Here is a 19,534-nt window from a genome sequence, read left to right on the forward strand (position 1 = left end):
TTGATCTCAAGGATGCCTATTTTCATATTTCAATTCACCCTAAGGATAGATGCTTCTTGTGCTTTTGCAGAGGTTCTCAAATTTTCCAATACACAGCACTTCCCTTTGGCTTAGCCACAGTTCTGAGAGTGTTCACTGAGTGTATAGCAGTGGTGATATCTTACCTGCGGACCCAGAGTATCAGAATTTCCCCTTATTTAGATGACTAGTTAGTAGTAGCTTTCTCTGAGGAACTCCTATCTAGGCAAGTGTCAATGGTTCTAAACTTCTGCTCATCTCTGGGTCTACAGGTTAACTTTAAATAGTCAAATTTGACTCCTTCCCAACGGATTGATTTTATCCACCCTGGATTCATATCCTTCTCTTGTTCACTCCCCAAGGTGTTGGAGTATTTGCTGTCTTTGGCCTGACAGGGCCTGGCAGTCTCTTCCTGTAAATGAAAGGCTGTAAATGAAAATAGGGTTTCACTTACCTATAACTATTGTTCATTGAAGTCTTGTGTGCAGACACACATTCCCTCCCTCCATCCCCGCTGTGAACCTTTTGTCTTGAGGTCTTGGCTGGTATGTTCCGACATGGGCTCTCGGCAGCAGTTCGGGGCTAAAGGGGCACTCCGCCCATATTACGAGTGCAGAGCTTCCCTGGGACTTTGATTCTGTTCTGCTGGTCTTCTACTGCTCTTACTTCATTTGCTGTTTTTTACCCCTCCATTGGAAATAACAGAGGATGAGGACACCTTCTTTAGGGGAGGTGTGACAGAAACCCCATAAATCCATTCCTCACCAAACTTGGAGGGCAGATAAAGGAGAGTAAGCTGGAGTTTCCCTGATAATTTGTTGTTTCTAGCATGTGGAGGTGGGGGGTGTTCAACCACATCATGATCTTCATGAACCAAACTAGTTCATTTAGTGTCAGAAGTTTGTGATGGTCATGAATGGTGAACTCTACTGTGAAATTATGAACCAATGCAAGCCAGGTTTTCCAAATCCCTAATCACTACACCACACTGGCTCTTATTTCTAGTCAGAAAGCAAACAGGATATTTTTGTTAGTATCTTCCTATACTAATGCTGAAAATCACACTCATCAGTTAAGTCCATTTAATTATTTTAAATTGATCAGCCTGTCTGTGTCTGTAAGGATAAAATGAAAGAAAGTGGAACTCTAGGCTTCTTAGAAGAACATTGAGATAAATCATAATATATTACAGTCACATTGGACTAATTTCTGGGTGACTATCAGTGCCAGAGGAAACGTCCCCTGGACTTAGAAGGATGTAACATTGCTTAGAGCTGAATTGCAAGGTTAGCACTACAACCATTATAGCTGCATTGCAGGAGTGCATATTTAATATGAACTTGTTTGACTTTTATGTCTTGCGAGGTGACTTAAGAATTCATGTGAAAGTTAGAACAAATAATGAAAGAGTGCTAATAAAGAGAGTGTGCTAATAGAGCATCCACCTAGTATGGTGTATTAAAGATCAGATAAACTCTTGTTTCATTAATTCCTTAAAGGTAAACAATGATTGGGAATGCTCTGCAGCTGATAGTACGGTGTTCTGAACTACTACTGATTCTCTCATTTCTCATATTCTGAACTAGGTGCGAGCAATGCAGCGTCCTCCACTAGGAGTGAAACTGGTGATTGAAGCTGTCTGCATTATGAAGGGAGTCAAGCCCAAGAAAGTGGCAGGAGAGAAGCCAGGCTCTAAGATAGATGACTACTGGGAACCTGGCAAAGGTCTCCTTCAGGATCCAGGGAAATTTCTTGAAAGCCTGTTTAAATATGATAAAGTAAGTAATCATGGTGTTGTGTATGCAAGGCAGCAGAGGGCTGAGCTTGGGGTTTGGAGCAGGATCCAAGCAGCTCCAAAGGACAGCCAATGAACTGCCAGGTCCCCAACTGCAGGGCCCAGTGAGTTTAAATCAATCAGGCTCCGCTAATCCAATCAAGGCTCAGCCAAGGGTGTGTCCACCTCTACCCCTGTGTATATATTTGGGGGCTTGTCCAGGCAAGTCCCCAGTTAGCGTGGTTACTTCCAACCTAGAATCACTTTAACAAATAAAGTGCTGAAATGCATGACTGCGCCTCGTTTCTTCCCTACTGAACTCACTATATAACTCACGGTGGTTGTGTTCATGCGTGCTCTTGTCTCTCACATACACACAAATGTTTTCAAGAATAAAAGCAGTACCAATAGGGTTGCCAATTGATCAGAAAAACCTGTCCTCAACTGCTCCTGTGTTAATCTTCATGTAGTTAAGAGCTTTCCCTCTGAGTTATGCAGATCCTTCTCCTGATAAGCATTTTCTTCTGCTAATATCTGCAGACCAAACTGCTGTTAAAGGTACAATGCCAGGAGCTGGGAAGAAAGTTGATAGTCTTGCACACAAGGGTAATGGGTAGATACAGCCAGATGGCAGTTATAAGTCCTGTAATTAAGTAGTTTTATTCTTTGTTTAATATTGTGTGTGTGTTTCAGAGAAATAATACACCCAATCTGTTGTCCCTTTGACCAGAGTTCTCTAAGCAGTAAGAAGCAAGGGGGTGGACCAGTCTATAGGAAAAGAGAAACAGAAGAATATTAAAAAATGTGTGGGAAATCAGTTTATTATAGAAATGCATTGAATGCGTTTTGAGAAAATGCTCTTTCTCAAGGATATTAAAATACTTATCAGGGTGGAGTACTTTCTCCCATTATCAATTTTAAAAATCTAATCTACATAAAGACATAATCTGTAATTTTATACAGAAATGTTTACTGATATAAAATATATTTTGGAGGACCAGGTTCCTACCACTATTTTTCCTCCATTAAATGCCCCAAATGGGTTATAACACAGAAAAAAGGAAGTGGTGACTTCTTATTTCCCTTGATATTGACTAGACAACTTGACCAATCCAGCTCATGGTTCTTGTCTGAATAGTGTATAGAAATAGGTGATGATTTGCTATCTATCTATCTATCTATCTATCTATCATCTACCTACCTACCTACCTACCTACCTACCTACCTACCTATCATCTGACAGACAATAAGGAAAATCACAAGCAATTCAGTCTGCTTCACCTTTCTTATCAAGCTTTTATTGCTTTGTGGCCACAAAGCCGTCATCTGCAAGGAATTAACAGTGTTTGAATTGAAGTGGTCCACCTACGGCATACTTTTGGCTATGGGGCATTGCTACCTCAGGGCTGAACCCCCTGAACTTTCAGCCATTCAGGTTCACAGCAATTCATTGTCTTTTATTCTTTTCAGGATAACATTGCAGATACAGTAATCAAATCAATCCAGCCTTATATCGACAGTGAAGAATTTCTGCCAGCAGCCATAGCCAAAGTGTCCAAAGCCTGCACCTCTATTTGCCAGTGGGTTCGAGCCATGCATAAGTACCACTTTGTTGCCAAAGCTGTGGAGCCAAAGCGAGTAAGAACTGCAGCTGAGCATTTCAAAAGTTATTCAGTGTATTCAGGGCTTCCTCTCAACTCTGTAGAGATCTCCCGTGGTTTTGGTTCTTACCGTTAAGGCCTTTCACCGATTGGGTTCCATTTATCTGAGGGACTGCTTGTCTCCTTATGCCCCCTGCAGGGCCTTTGCTCTGCGTGTAGGAATGTACTGTTTGTCTCTGACCCACAGGAGGCATGCCTGGCCTCAACCAGGGCCAGGACCTTCTCTTAGCTCTTCCAGGAGCCCCAACCTGGTGGAATGAGCTCCCAGAAGAACTAAGGGCCCTGATGGAATTGTCAACATTCTGCAGGGCCCGTAAAACAGAGCTCTTCTGCCAGGCAGGTCAGGAAGATCTGCTCCCTCCCCACATGGCCTATGGAAAAGCTGTTGGCCTGGATACTCTCAGAAGCCACTGCCTGGAGGGCCAACGGTTGTGCATGGGGGCCAAGGGGTGCAAATGAAGGAGTATTCTGTTTTCCCACCATCTGGGAGTTTTTAAAATTGGGCTGGCTATTGTTTTATGTGGGGTTTTAAATGGATGTTAACTGCCATGAGCCAGCTGTGTTGGGAGTGGTGGCTAATAAATGGAAGGAAGGAAGGAAGGAAGGAAGGAAGGAAGGAAGGAAGGAAGGAAGGAAGGAAGGAAGGAAGGAAGGAAGGAAGGAAGGAAGGAAGGAAGGAAGGAAGGAAAGAAGGAAGGAAGGAAGGAAGGAAGGAAGGAAGGAAGGAAGGAAGGAAGGAAGGAAGGAAGGAAGGAAGGAAGGAAGGAAGGAAGGAAGGATCAGTAATTGAAAACTGTCTCCTTAGAATCATGCACCACAAATGTTTCTTTTTTCCTAGCAAGCCCTTCGGGAGGCAGAAGAAGACCTGCAGGCTACACAGAGGGTCCTGGATGAGGCCAAGGAACGCTTAAGAGAAGTGGAAGAGGGCATTGCCCACCTGCAGGCCAAATACAAAGGCACCTTAGCCACAAAGGAAGAGCTAGAGATGAAGTGTGAACAGTGTGAGCAGAGATTAGGCCGGGCTGACAAGGTAAGGGAGAGAGCCAAGTTACTTCCATTCCCATAGGCATGTCTGGGCCTTGCAAAAACAGGTATCTTGGCTTTTCAATTCATGATAATTATGGCTTATCCTGCCCTTCTCCTTCTACAGTCCCTTTACTCACCATCTCCTTGTACGTGTTGTCAGGCAAAATAGCATCCATTTACCATAGGAGATAGGAGTTGGCTATATAGGAAAAGCTATGGCTGCATGCTCTGTGGTATGTGCATGATCTCCCCAGCCATACGGATCTGTTCATTCACCCCTTGCAGGGGCAGGAATCCAATTCATCCACAAAATTATTTCATAAAATTTCATTTTAATGACTGCAGCCAATGCAAGCCAATTGCTAAGGCACACCAGGCTCTGTCCCATATTCAGTGCCCCGAACTTCATTTGACACAAAGTTTCATACAGTTGAAATGTCACACCTCAAATTAGGTCATCTTTCTTTTGTCCAGTCTGGTACAGACACAGATAAAGATCTTCTAATCACTGTGGCTCAGGTAAAATTTCATATAAATTATAATATCCTTGGAGGACAGTGATTAAAAGTAGGTGTGATTTTCACATTAAAATCAGGTGGGTTCAATGACCTGGAGTAAGATCTGGCGTTATGTCATTTTGTCTCATTTTCTCATACACGTGCTATATCTTACGCTGTACAAAGGTTATGGAGGGTTGCTAAGACTTCTCCTTAGAGCAAACAGGTGCCATATAATATATTATTCTGTACAAAGAGCAGGATAGAAGTTAGATTTCTGTAGGGAAAGTAAAACTAAAGCTTATAGAAAAGCAGTTTACAGAGGAAGACCAAGGTGGTCACTCCACCATGCAAAAGCTATAAAAAGAATACATGCAAACTGGAGGTGACAACCCTGTCTGGGGAAAATGCTGAACATTCAGCAAGTACTTGCCTTGTCCTAACTTAGAGCAGGGTTGTGATGTTAAACTCAGTTGGAAAGGGGACCTGCTGCTGTACTTTCTGTCTCTCAGTTATTGTTTTCAGGACTGAGGTTCCTGTCACTGTCGTTCTGTGACATTTTGTGCGGATGTTTCATGGATAGGAGTGGGGCTGCCGAAGGAAGAAACTAAATGGCAATTTATGTGTGTCTTTTCTCCAGCTGATTAATGGCCTGGCTGACGAAAGGGTGCGCTGGCAGGAAACAGTCCAGAATCTGGATTATATGATCAACAACATTTCAGGAGATGTTCTCGTTTCAGCTGGCTTTATAGCATACCTGGGACCTTTCACAGTGAGCAAAAGGAATTATTTTCTTGCAATATCTGAAGTTTTCTCTTGATTTAAGACTTTTCCAGAATCACTTTGTCAGTCTTGGGAGGGGAGACATAATTGAATCAAATACTTCCTTCATTCAATTATGGATCTTTTATATAACATTATTATTATTATTATTATTATTATTATTATTATTATTATTATTATTATTATTATTATTATTATTATTATTATTATTATTATTATTATTATTATTTAGATTTAGATTTATTTCCCGCCACTCCCCGTAGGCTCGTGGCGGGTCACAATAATCCTATCCCAATTAAAATACCCATTAAAAGACTTTAAAAACAATCACAACATGGCGGAAGCTCTCATTATTCCTATCCCCTGCTATCAGAGCGGCAGGGAGGGTGGGGAGGAGATCTAACTTACTAGGTCCGAGGGCTGGGGGGAATGCTGGCATTCATTCACTGACCCCGGCCTCAACCAAAAACCTGGTGGAAGAGCTCCGTCTTGTAGGCCCTGCGGAAAGCTGGTAAATCCTGCAGGGCGCGCAGCTCACCCGGGAGCTCATTCCACCAGGTAGGGGCCAGGACCGAAAAGGCCCTGGCCCTGGTCGAGGCCAGGCACGCTTCTGTAGGGCCAGGAACGATCAGGAGATTCTCCCCCGCTGAGCGTAAAGCCATGCGGGGGATATAGGGCGGTAGGCGGGTCCCAACCCGCATATAGCCTTAAAACCAGAACCTTGAACTTGATCCGGGCAGCAATTGGCAACCAATGCAGCTGCCTCAGCACAGGCTGGATATGGGCCCTCCAAGGTGTAACAGTGAGGACCCGAGCAGCTGCGTTTTGCACTAGCTGGAGTTTCCGGATCAGAGACAAGGGTAGGCCGGCGTAGAGCGAGTTACAGAAATCTATTCTGAAGGTGACTGTCGCATGGATCACTGTAGCCAAGTGGTCAGGGGACAGGTAGGGCGCTAGTAGTCAGGCCTGGCGAAGATAGAAAAACGCCTGACCCGCTACTCTCTTGACCTGAGCCTCCATAGTCAGGGAGGTATCGATGGTCACCCCCAGATTCCTTGCCTGGGGCGCAATGGTACAGTGTGACTCTGAGAGAGCCTGTTGTAAGAATGAATTGGAACTACAGAGAAATGCCACTGGTAATCACTTGATGGTCTAGGAGTTCTCTCTTTCATTTTCTAAAGGCACAAATAAAGACGCTACTTAGGATAACATTGCTCCTTTTAGAATAGTATGTTTTGTAAGAATTTTTTACAGCAAATTAGTTTTTAGGTGGTGGATGTTTACCCTGAGCTTTTTTGAACTGAGGAAGGTTTGTACTGAATAAAGAAAGAATTGGCCCTAGAACACTGCAATTCTAAGCAGATGTACTCAAAAGTCCCCTTGAATTCAGTGGGTCTAACCACCTAGTAAGTGTATTTAGGATTTCAGCCACAGTGTACTTATTTATCAAAGTGTTCTTAATTGAATGGAGAAAAATCCCTTTATAGATAACAGCCACAAATTTGTGTGCTCACTCCACTTTTGCATATGGATCCCACCCCACCACGGGGGCTTTCTGTTATATTCAACTGGAGCTAAATTTGATAAGTGCTTTTCATGGTTTGTATAAAACTGTGGACGGCAAATCCACTTCAGTTCATGGTTTCAAATTATGGTTCATATGGAATTCCAGAATAGCATCATAGTTCATTCTGATTTGGTTGTAATGGCAAACAATAGTTGTAGAACACATTGGAAAGGAAAGGTGAGGAGGAAACATTCAATCCATCTCAAAACCATATGAAGTTTGAATTGAGCCAGTGTTGTTACATAACTCATCCCTGTATTGTTTGGAACAGCTAAGTACAGGGGGTCTCAACGTTTTCCCTCAGCATGAAGTCCTGATAAAGTAATGAGGGTTTGATTGAACTAAAACTTTGAGAATACATTATTGATGATGCATGGTTTTCCTTGATAGGGTCAATACCGCATATCACTTTGTGAGGAATGGATAAATGAGTTAAAGTCACATCATGTTCCACACACCAAGGAGCCAAACCTAATAGCCACACTTGGAGATCCAGTAAAAATCCGATCGTGGCAGGTATGGGGAGGGGAGGGGGTGTGAACAGGGTATAGAGAGTGATTTTAAATTGGTTCTATATATTCTGAAAAACTGTAGTTCTAAAAAAGAATACACGAACCCCCAGTGTTTCTCACGTGGAGGGGGGAGGTGTCCAGTAGCTCTTATGAAACTTCAGTAATTCCCCAATTTTGTTTCAGTGGAAATAGTCAAAGTAAATTTTTGTTGGAAAAAATCATATCTTCTTTAAAAAAAATTAACACCATGCATAGCTACTTGTCCTCATCATTTCTATCTGGAGCAGTATAAATTATTCAAAATAAGAAAAGAGATTCATATTTTCTTAAATTTAATAATGTATACAGGGCACAGAAATTTGTTTTTCTTGATAGAGTATGGGTATATTGGTTCACTTTAAGATTGGGTTTATTGTTAAACATTTTTTCCATTCTGCAGATTGCTGGTCTACCCAATGATACCTTGTCTGTAGAGAATGGAATGATAACACAGTTCTCTCAGCGCTGGACATTGTTCATAGACCCCCAGGGACAAGCCAACAAGTGGATAAAAAATTTAGTAAGGATTTCTACTTTTGACAGACGATTAATGAAATTCACCAGTATCTACTGAATGTTTCTTTCTGTAATATGAAAGTTCCTACATGGATACATCTCTTACCTGAAATTGTCTGTTGTGGATCTGTTGAACATCTGGATCTGAGTGCTCCTGAATCCACGTTCTCTATCACATGCATAATTAAAAAAAAAAAACCTATCATGTCCCCCCTTAGCTGTCTTTTCCCCAAACTGGGAGGTCTCTTCAGCCTTTCCTCAGTGTTTTATCCTTTTAATCATCTTTGATGTCCATTCTGTTCTTTTTCCAACTCTGCAATATATTTTTAAAATATGACTAACAGAGTATTTGATATTTCAAATGCAGGAGGACCATTGCCATTTCCTTTTTTACTCCTGCTGTCCACTGACTTCACATTCTCATCAAGCTGTAGCCCCAAATGTAGTTCAGGTGGTCTCAACCAGTTCAAGATTAGCATATATTTATGGTCAGGATTTTTTATTCCACAGCATACCACCTTTCACAACTAACACTGAGCTTCATTTTTCACATTGTTGCCATACACTCAATTTAGAGAGATACTCTTGTAGATCTTTACAATCCACTTTGATTTTCATCATCTTTAAATAGGACAGGGTCCTATTAAATAAAAGAGTAAGGCCACCTGGGGAGGAGTTAGGGCGGGCCCTGTCCAGGATAAAAACTCAGAGGGCCCAATTAGGAGCCGCAAAGCGGCTCCTGATTGGGCCCTCCGAGTGTCCATCCAGGGCCAAGCAGCCAATGGGGAGGCGCAAAAAGTGCCTTCCTATTGGCCCCTCACCAGGACAGACCAAAATTCCATTCACCCAGCCAAGTATGGCTGCCAGTCTGCTCCTGACCACCAAAGGGAGAGGAGGTCAGCAGGGCTGCCAAGGGGGATGAGAACAGAGGCTGTGCCAGCCCTTTTTGCCCCAAGGCTGTCCTAACTGTCATGTCCAACTGCAAATTGCCTCAGAACCCTGACAGAGCTGGCAGGAGGCTGCAGAGTGCGCCCCCTCCCCCCCTTCAGGCCTGCTGCAAAGCAGCCTCTGACAGGCCCTGACTGAGGGAAGGAGGCGTTTCCAAGAGCAACGCAGGGGAGCCTGAGGGCCTTCCTTTTGAGGGGGGGGGATTTCCCCTTCTGCCAAACAGTTGCCTGACAGGGAGGCCACAGAAAAGCCCTTCTCACTTAAAATACTGCTCTGGCCGGGGGTTAGACACAGCCAAGCCGTGTGTCTTTCTTCTTTGCAACTCTCTGCAGATTTGAGGCCACTGCACAGCGCTATTCTGCAGATGAAACTGTTTTTTTGGCTCCTGTTTCATCTGTACAGCAACCCTGTGCAGTAGGCCTCAAGTCTTTCAATTCAACAACAACCTGTGTGGGACGCCTTAAATGTTTCTTCTCTACCACAACCCTGTCCAAAGTAGCCCTTTCTGCCTGGGGAGATGATCTTTATACTCTGCAGGTGAGCTGTAATTCCAGGAGCTCTCCAGGCCACACCTGTAAATTGGCTACCCCTGGGTTGGAAATATTCCTGGAGGTTTGGAGGTGGGACTTCAAAATCGTACAATGCCTCAGAGTCCAGCCTTCAAATGAGCCATTTTTGCCTGCAGTTGGTAGGGAGTGGTGCAGGAGTGTCCCTCCTGGTCTATGGGTTATGGCCAGCCCTTATCAGCAACTGTTTGTATTCTGGGGCACAGACAGGCATCAGTCCTGTGAGTCTGGAAAGTGCAGGAAGATCTAAATAAATATTTACAGCCTGAAACTAAATAGAGAACAAGTAAATGTCTGGAGACACATAGTAACTGAAATAGTAATTGGCAAATAACCTTGGCCTGGCAAATACAAAAACAGTATTAAAAACCTTACTAAGGTCAAGACTGCTGTGCACAGACAGTCTTCCTCTTAGGGTTGCCAGCTTCCCTGTGAGGCTCGCTACCCCACCTCCCTCATGGGGAGTCTGCTATGGGGAGAGAAGGGGAAGACGATTGGAAAATGCTTTGAGACACCTGAGGCCTGCTGGGTCACTGCGGCCCATTCCCAGTTCTCTCACAACCCTACATACCTCACAGGTTGACTATTGTGGAGAGACAAATGGAAAAGGTGTTTGTAAACCGCTTTGAGACTTCTTTGGGTAGTAAGCAATAGGGTACAAAAATCCGTTCTTCTAAGGAGCAACCATGAAAGAAGCATGTGGGCACATAACATTTTACCAACAGTGAAAATATGGGAGACAGAAGGAACAGGGTGGACACCTGTGTACTGTGACTACCCCATGTGTATTAGGGCAGAGGGGCATTTCGGTGAATGTGGCCTAATTCACACAAGAAGGGAAATGATGCAGAACTGGGGGGAATTGGTTGCCATGTAATCTTCCCCTAAGAAGAGTCTCCAGTCTGATTTTCCCTTCACATATCTGTGGACATGGCTCTGGAAAGCTCATCTGTAACCACTATGCCACAATTCCCAAAGGTCAGTCCTCTCCCACAATCAACGAACATTCCACACCACAGGTTCTTGACACCCATATCTCCACACCCATGGCCTCATTTGCCACCATGCCACCACAACCTCCCACACAACACACATGACAACCCCATGCCCTTACAGACTGGACAACTCCTCCCCTTCCTCTTCCCACTGCCAAGCTCTGGCGCCCGTTGTATTCTTGGAGACAACGGGCTTTGCCCCTTAGTCCTTAATAATTTAGCATGGTGTAGTAGTTAAGAGCAGCAGTTTCTAGTCTGGCGAGCCAGGTTTGATTCCCTGCTCCTCCACATGCAGCCATGCCCACATGGGCTCATCACAGCCTGATAGAGCTGTTCTGACTGAGCAGTCTTGTCAGAGCTCCCTCAGCCTCACCTACTTCACAGGGTGTCTGTTGTGGGGAGAGAGAAAGGAAGGTGATTATAAGCCACTTTGAGACTCCTTTGGGCAGTGAAAAGTGGGATATAAAAACCAACTCTTCTATATTTTGCAAACTTTATCACTGCACTGTTCACCCCCAATTCCACATAATTTATGAACAAATTGTGTAACACTGGTCCTAGTACTGGTCCTTTGGGTACCCTGCTGCTCACATTCCTCCGCTGAGAGATATGTCCATATATTCTTACTCTCAAAAGTATTGATTTTGTGATGTGGAAAGCAGTAATATATGGGAGAAGGAGCATAACTGAATGTTACTAAACACTCTAGAGATCAGCAACCACTTTGCTCACTTTGAAAGAGTCCCATAGTTGTCTTTGTTGCTTTACTGAATTGGCTTCTCAAAATTCATGCTTTGTCTCTTCTGGGTAAACTTCACCATATGCTGTGTGCTATGTTCAGTTTACTAACAATGCATGCAAAAAAAAATTATTTCCACGTACATGTAAATCTACTTTCTGTCTCTTCTTCCATTCCACATTCACTCAAAGTTGGGGGCCCTGTTGTCACCTGAGTCCTGTTGTTTTTCAGGAGAAAGATGGTGGACTAGATACATCCAAGCTCAGTGATCGGGATTTTCTGCGCAGCTTGGAGAATGCTATTCGCTTTGGAAAACCCTTTCTCCTGGAGAATGTAGGGGAAGAACTAGATCCAGCACTTGAGCCAGTCTTGTTGAAACAGGTGCATTCTTTTGTGTGTAGTGTGTGTGTGTATGTGTGTGCATGAGCATGTATGTGATGTTTTTAACAAGCACTGGAATTAAAGGGGCTCTGTTAATGTTGAATTTAGGGTGGAACTATACATTTTCTCAGGTGGGACTTGGAGTCAAGAGTGATGCTGAGGCATACAAGTCAAGTAATCCAGTTAGGGTGGACTTAGCCAGAAAGACTAGAGGTTTTGTAGAAATTTGACCATAGAACTACTCGCTTCTTATCTTGATCACCCATGAACCCCATTCAAAATGGCTCACCAGATTTGCTACTTTCATGTTGCTAGGAAACCAGCACAGGATGAATGAAGTAGATGCTTGAGGTGGCAGACACACATGGTATAAATCCTGGAACGGCCAGATACTCAAGCCTTTTGGCATGAGCCAGAGGGGAAGAACTTTGTCTTATATCTCATGGCCACTGAATGAACCAGCCCACTGGACCAGAACCTGCCTGTGATGTGGATATATGCATTTTTATTTTTTGTTTACCATTGTATTTGTTTATTTTAATGATACTATTATGTTCCCCACTTGGTTTCCTACTTGAGTGATCCCAGGTTAATAAATTGCCTTAAAATAATAAAATAATTTATTGGGCAGAGTTAGCTTCAAAAATCATGGCCTACACATATCTAATATAGATTTTTTTCTCATGTATTGTTACAAAGAACTTTAAAAGTTTTTTATTTGCTTGTTTTCTTGCTATAAAGACTTACAAACAACAAGGCAACACAGTACTGAAACTGGGAGACACAATGATTCCATATCATGAAGACTTCAAGATGTACATCACCACCAATCTACCCAATCCCCACTACACACCAGAGTTATCCACCAAGCTAACACTAATCAACTTCACCCTATCCCCCAGGTAACCAGTCAACTTTTTATATCTTTTACTGCTTCCCTTTTGCATACATTGTCCTTATGAAATTGTCCTAAATAATAAAAATATTAATTCAGAAACATTGACCAATAACTAATTTTGTTCTTTATTGTTGATTATCTGCCTTTGCCAGTTAGTGATCTCATGCCATCTGAAAGTTTTAAAGGAGATTAAGAACATAAGTCATGTTGGATCAGGCCAGTGACTCATTCAGCCCAACACTCTGAGTCACACAGTGGCCGAAATCCAGGTGCCATCAGGAAGTCCACCAGCAGGGCCAGAACTCCAGAAGCCCTCCCACTGTTGTCTCCCAGGCACTAAGAATACAGAATATACCTACCCCGTATGTAATGTTCCATCTATACCTAGTGGCTAATAGCCACTGATGGACCTCTGTTCCATTTATTTATTCAGTGTCCTCTTGAAGCTGTCTATGCTCACAGCCTTCCTGAAGCACTGGATTTCATGTATTATTCTTTGGGTGAAGACTTCCTTTTATCCATTCTAAGCCTACTGCTCATTAATTTCATTGAGTGCCTTCAAGTTCTTGTAAGAAGAGTACTTCTTTCTCTGCCTTCTCTGTCCCATGCATAATTTTGTTAACCTCTGTCATGTCACCCCTCAGTTGTAATTTTTCCAAGCTAAAAAGCCCTGATCTATTTAACTTTTCTTCATAGGGAAAATGTTCCATTCCTTTAATTAGTTTCCCTTTACCCTTTTTTTTTTTGAGATACGGAGAACTGTGCACAGTACAGTTTTGTAATGAGTCTGCACTGTATAGATTTATACAGGGCCATAATGATACTTGCTGATTTGTTTTCAGTCCCCTTCCTGATAATCCCCAGCATAGCATTCACCTTTCTTATTCTTCTCCTTTTCTCTTATGTCATCCACTCTCTGTCATTCTAAGTTGGCACTGTGGTTGCATTTAGGGTGGGCTCTGACTTTGAGTGAAGTTGCAGTCTGCAAATGGGAAAAACCTGGAGCTATAATATGTGGGATTTCAAGTATTTTTTGGATTTTTTAAAAATAGTGGCTTGGAGGACCAGTTACTGGGCCAAGTGGTGGCGGAAGAGCGCCCTGACTTAGAAGAGGCGAAGAACCAGCTGATTGTCAGTAATGCCAAAATGCGGCAGGAGCTGAAAGAGATAGAGGATCAGATCCTATACCGTCTAAGTTCCTCTGAGGGGAATCCTGTTGATGATTTAGAGCTCATAAAAGTATTGGAGGCATCTAAATTAAAAGCTGGAGAAATTCAGGTTGGTAAATGCTCTGTTCACCCAGTTGAAGATCAGACAAGAGGTTGGAACATCCATGAGTGGGTGTCTAGCATGTACATATAAAGTAGCAGCTGTGGGAGTCATTGATTTGGAGCAGATTTGCAAATCCCCTAGTGAAGCAGTGTATGAAAGACATGTGGATCCTTGGGTGAAATATATTAAAACAAAATTCCCACAGCACCATCATTTTTTTTTCATTTTTTGCTTTAATTGCATTGGTGTGACACCCACTCTTATTCTTACTTGAAACCTACAGGTTGTCTGCATGTTTTTCCCCAATTAAGGACTAGAAAAATGAGGGAAATGGCATGGGGTATTAATACCTCCCTCCTCCCATACTGTAGTCATATTCAGGGTCTGGGGCAGGGGAGGATTGCTGCTATTAAACAATAAAACATATGCTAGTGGGTCATTAATGGATCTGCTAGCATGATTATGGTTTAAGCTTCAGTTAATTATTCCTTTTAACTTAATATGAAAATTGTCTTTTTGCTGTGATCTTTCTACTCTAGGCCAAAGTGAAGGTAGCTGAGCAGACAGAAAAAGATATTGATATTACCCGGCTGGAGTATGTTCCCGTGGCTGTCCGCACGCAGATTCTTTTCTTCTGTGTCTCCGACCTGGCCAATGTTGACCCCATGTACCAGTATTCATTAGAGTGGTTCCTCAATATATTTCTGACAGGAATTTCAAACTCTGAGAGAGCAGGTATCTCTAATAGTTTAGAGCAGTGGTCCCCAACCTTTTTATCACCGGGGACCACTCAACGCTTGACAATTTTACTGAGGCCCGGTGGGGGGGGGTAGTTTACTCCTCTACTCTCAACCACTGCCCTAACGCTCTCTGATCACTATGGTAATGTTTAAACATCCCTTCAAAATAAGATACAGACACGCCACAACAATGACCATAAGGAACATTTTATTTTCATGGAAATTTTAACTCATGACAATGACAAATCAATGGGAACCCTGAGCTTGTTTCTCTGCAACGAGATAGTCCCATCTGGGAGTGATGGGAGACAATGACACCCGAAGTGTGGCCGGGGGGGATGAAGTAAAGGGCCGGGGGGGGGAAGGCGTCCTTCGGGGCCCACCTCCAATTAGTTGAAGGACCACATGTGGTCCGCAGCCCACAGGTTGGGGATCGCTAGTTTAGAGTGTGTAGTGAGAATCTGCTGGCCGCTAGAATTGCTTGATACCTCACAAACTTCTTCAGCACAAATTCAACCCTTATCTAGTTTTCATAGTTCATGGAGAATTAGATTAGATATGCATAGTGAAGTTAAAAGCAGTTATATGTTTTTGCTGAGCTTTTTTCCCTAGTTTAGCCTGAACTATCCTGAAGGAACAGCAATTTTGCTATACAGGTCATTGCATAAAACTGTCAAAATGTGGTTTGTGCGCACCCTCCAGGCCAGAATGACAAACCAGCTCTAAATTGTGGCAAACATAACCTGTAGTTTGCCAGTTTAGATGGAAAGGCCATTATTAATAGTGGTAAATAAGGACAGGCTGAGCTGGAATACATGAAGCGGGAAGAAGAAGTGAACATTAACTAGATAGGAATTAAGTGTAATACTGTTGTGAGTAATTTTTTCTTTTTCCACCCTCCACTTTCCGATTTCTGATCCAATTTCCAATTTCAGACACACTGAAGAAGCGAATAGCAAATATCAACAAGTACCTCACATTCAGTCTCTACAGCAATGTATGCCGTAGCCTCTTTGAGAAGCACAAGCTTATGTTTGCATTTCTTGTTGGGATCCGGATTATGATGAATGAAGGCAAAATCAACATGGTGAGTGAACTGTAGCTGTACAATGTTAAACAGTAGTAAGGTTGCTTTTCAGGGTAGGCAGCTCTGTGCTTTACAAAAATGTCTATAGAAGCACATGATGTTTTAAGGCAACTCCACGCATTAAAATTGTCAGTGTTTTGCTGTCATTTCCTTTAGAAAAGATATAACAACTACTTCTTCATCAGGGAAACCTGATTGGACCAGGCTTCTAAGATGTATCTCCATCAGCACAGTGTAACCGTGTCTCTTGCAACATTTAATATGTGGAGTGGCTCTTTCTGTTTGCTTCCAGGCATGCAGAAGGCCGTCATTGTGAGGTGTATCCATGTTACCTTTAGGTCTCCAAGTATTGAAAGTTATGAACTGCCGATGTGAAAAGGAAGGGCACTAGGAAGCAGAACTAAGGACAGCAGAAATTGGGTGTTCATCATTGTAAAGAATGATGCCTTAGTTACATCTAGACTGGATTATTGCAGTGGGAAAGGATTGGTTGCCAGTGTAATTGCTGTAATATTGCTCCTGATAGCTGGTCCCAACCAGCAGTCTAGCTATAGCATGCCACACTAGTTGCAGCTTCTGAACGTTCTTCAGACATCAAGTAGTGTGGCATGCTATAGCTAGACTGCTGGTTGGGACCAGCTATCAGGAGCAATATTACAGCAATTACACTGGCAACCAATCCTTACCCGAGCCCAATTCAAAATGTTAGTTTTGGCTTGAGATGAGGATGGCCAAGGGTCCTTCTTCTCCCATACCATGCTTGGGTACTAAGATCACAAAGAGAAGCCCTCTTGACAGTCCCGTCAACCACAGAAGCTCATCTGATGATTACACAAGAGAGCGCCTTTCAATGGCAGTCACATGCCTGGCTCTCTCACACTTCACCATTAGGAGTTTTATTCAGTTTGGCATTTCATTCATTGTATTTCTTCTGCCTTCCAGCAGTTTCAAATTATTGATTTTAAATTGATGGCTGTATGTTTTTTTATTATTTCTTATTGCCATTTATATTCTAAGCCATCTTGAAGGTTAGTAAAAGGTAAAGGTATCCCCTGTGCAAGCACCGAGTCATGTCTGACCCTTGGGGTGACGCCCTCTAGCGTTTTCTTGGCAGACTCAATACGGGGTGGTTTGCCAGTGCCTTCCCCAGTCATGACCGTTTACCCCCCAGCAAGCTGGGTACTCATTTTACCGACCTCGGAAGGATGGAAGGCTGAGTCAACCTTGAGCCGGCTGCTGGGATTGAACTCCCAGCCTTATGGGCAAAGCTTTCAGATGGCTGCCTTACCACTCTGCGCCACAAGAGGCTCTTTCTTGAAGGTTAAAAGGTAGCTAATAAATATTTTATATATGTATATGTATATGTATATGTATATGTATATGTATATGTATATGTATATGTATATGTATATGTATTTTTTTGAAAGACTTTGTCAGGTGCTCATTCCATTCCACCCAGGTGCCTTTTCAAATCCCCTCTCTGAGCGTCCTGCTTCTTCCAACTCTTTTCCTTTTCTCCCTCTCTCTGGACGGCTCTGCTTAGAGGTGTTAAAAACATGTCACCCTGATCACTGCCTTCCTTCCTTCCCCCCCTTTCTTTCCTTTCTCTGAGTGGTGGGATCCGGTGTTCCACATTGAAGTGTTAAAAGCATGAGCAGGTGGTCCAGCCTGCTGGCTCCAGCATTTCGCACCCGGCTGGTTTCAGACACTTCCCCTCGGGAAAGGTTGTCTGGCTCTCCTGTTGGGGGGGAGAGGGTCTACTCAAGTGGCTATAAAACCTGGATCCAATGTAAGAGCAGTGTCGCAGTCAATTTTCCTGCACTACGTGTTGCCTTGGCTGAGTGCTCGTCTGTGTATCCTATCCTTATCCATGGTTCCTCTATATATTTGTGAAACAGCCTCAGGAGTGGAACATGTCTGGCTGTCCAATTTGGAATAGGGCCAATCACCCTGATTGGCCCTGCCCCTATAGCTCCTGCCCTCCCTCCCTGGACGCTAGGTTAGCCACATTCCTCTCAGAGGCGCCAGAGACAGAGAGAGACACACAGAGCCCTGCCAGACCGAACACAAGGCCTAGAATAGAATCATAGAATAATAGAGTTGGAAGGGACCTCATGGGTCATCTAGTCCAACCCCCTGCACTATGCAGGACACTAACATCCCAATCACTCATCTACTGTAACCTGCCACCCCTTTGCCTTCACAGAATCAGCCTCTCCGTGAGATGGCTATCTAGCCTCTGTTTTAAAATTTCCAAAGATGGAGAACCCACCACCTCCTGAGGAAGCCTGTTCCACTGAGAAACAGCTCTAACTGTCAGGAACTTCTTCTGGATGTTTAGATGGAATTTCTTTTGGATTAATTTCATCCCACTTGTTCTCGTCTGTCCCCCTGGGGCAAGAGAGAACAATTCTGCTCCATCCTCCATATGGCACCCTTTTAAATACTTGAAAATGGTTATCAGATCCCCTCTCAGTCGTCTCCCCTTTAGGCTAAACAGACCAAGCTCCCCCAACCTTTCTTCACCATCCCCCAACCCCTCACCATCTTTGTTGCCCTCCTCTGGACACATTCCAGTTTGTCAACATCCCTCTTCAATTGGGGTGTCCGAAACTGAACACAGTACTCCAAGTGAGGCCGAACCAGAGCAGAGTAAAGTGGTACCATCACCTCCCGTGATCTGGACACGATACTCCATTTGATACAGCCCCAAATCCCATTTGCCTTTTTAGCCACTGAGTCACACCGCTGACTCATGTTCAATGCATGGTCTACTAAGACTCCTAGATCCTTTTCACACATGCTACTGCCAAGACAAGTCTCCTTCATCTTATATTGGTGTATTTGGTTTTTCCTACCTAAATGCAGAACTTTACATTCGTCCCTATTGAACTTCATTTTATTCAGTTTAGCGCTCATTCCCTCATATCGCTCCTGCTGCGAGGGAGACAGAGAGACACATAGAGAGAGCTGCCCCCAAGCTGCTGACAGGGACACAGAGAGCACCACCTCTGCTGCAATGGAGGGAGAGACGGACAGACAGAGAGAGCTGCCCCAAACTGCACACCAGCCCTCCTTCCCTCCTACAAACCAGCCCTAATTACCTGCTATGCCTCCTGCTGCGAGGCACACTGAGAAACATGCAGCGAGAGGGAGAGAGAGAGTGAAAGACAGAGAGAGACCTGTACCTCCTGGTGTCCCCTGGGTCCTTGCGCCCATTGTATTCCTGCTTGCAATGGATTTTATTGCTAATCCTCAATAAAACCAACTTTCTGGTGAAATGCTGGGTATTGATAGTCACTGAGTTTGGATATCTAGGAGGGGCTCCGCAACTGCATGACAGACTTGTTCAAAGACTGGTTCACCTTCAAGCTTCACTCTTTTCAAGTTCCATTATCAGATTTTGCCTTGTCCAGTCTGTTAGACAATGGGGTCTGGGAAGCTAGGTGTTTTCCTGGCTGGTAGACCTGATACATGGAGTCTTCTCTAAGGCTGAGGATTTGAACAAATAGTTA

At 43.6% G+C, this 19,534-nt stretch overlaps 1 protein-coding gene across 7 annotated transcripts in view; it reads left to right on the top strand.

Moving 5' to 3' along the window:
- The window catches only part of DNAH1 (dynein axonemal heavy chain 1), a 236,653-nt gene that overhangs the window by 191,488 nt on the left and 25,631 nt on the right, over positions 1 to 19,534 (top strand). For all 7 annotated transcript variants that reach the window (XR_013229078.1, XM_077325858.1, XM_077325859.1 and 4 more), the window contains 11 exons: positions 1,605 to 1,796; positions 3,263 to 3,430; positions 4,292 to 4,483; positions 5,617 to 5,748; positions 7,717 to 7,842; positions 8,278 to 8,397; positions 11,873 to 12,022; positions 12,764 to 12,924; positions 13,973 to 14,198; positions 14,732 to 14,927; positions 15,868 to 16,019. Coding sequence is in view for 6 of the 7 variants with exons in the window: in XM_077325858.1 (XP_077181973.1) it covers positions 1,605 to 1,796; positions 3,263 to 3,430; positions 4,292 to 4,483; positions 5,617 to 5,748; positions 7,717 to 7,842; positions 8,278 to 8,397; positions 11,873 to 12,022; positions 12,764 to 12,924; positions 13,973 to 14,198; positions 14,732 to 14,927; positions 15,868 to 16,019 (1,815 nt within the window). In the remaining variant the exon portion in view is untranslated. The remainder of the gene's footprint in view (positions 1 to 1,604; positions 1,797 to 3,262; positions 3,431 to 4,291; positions 4,484 to 5,616; positions 5,749 to 7,716; positions 7,843 to 8,277; positions 8,398 to 11,872; positions 12,023 to 12,763; positions 12,925 to 13,972; positions 14,199 to 14,731; positions 14,928 to 15,867; positions 16,020 to 19,534) is intronic.

The sequence above is a fragment of the Paroedura picta genome, chromosome 3, assembly GCF_049243985.1.
Source record: "Paroedura picta isolate Pp20150507F chromosome 3, Ppicta_v3.0, whole genome shotgun sequence".
Classification (NCBI taxonomy): Eukaryota; Metazoa; Chordata; class Lepidosauria; order Squamata; family Gekkonidae; genus Paroedura; species Paroedura picta.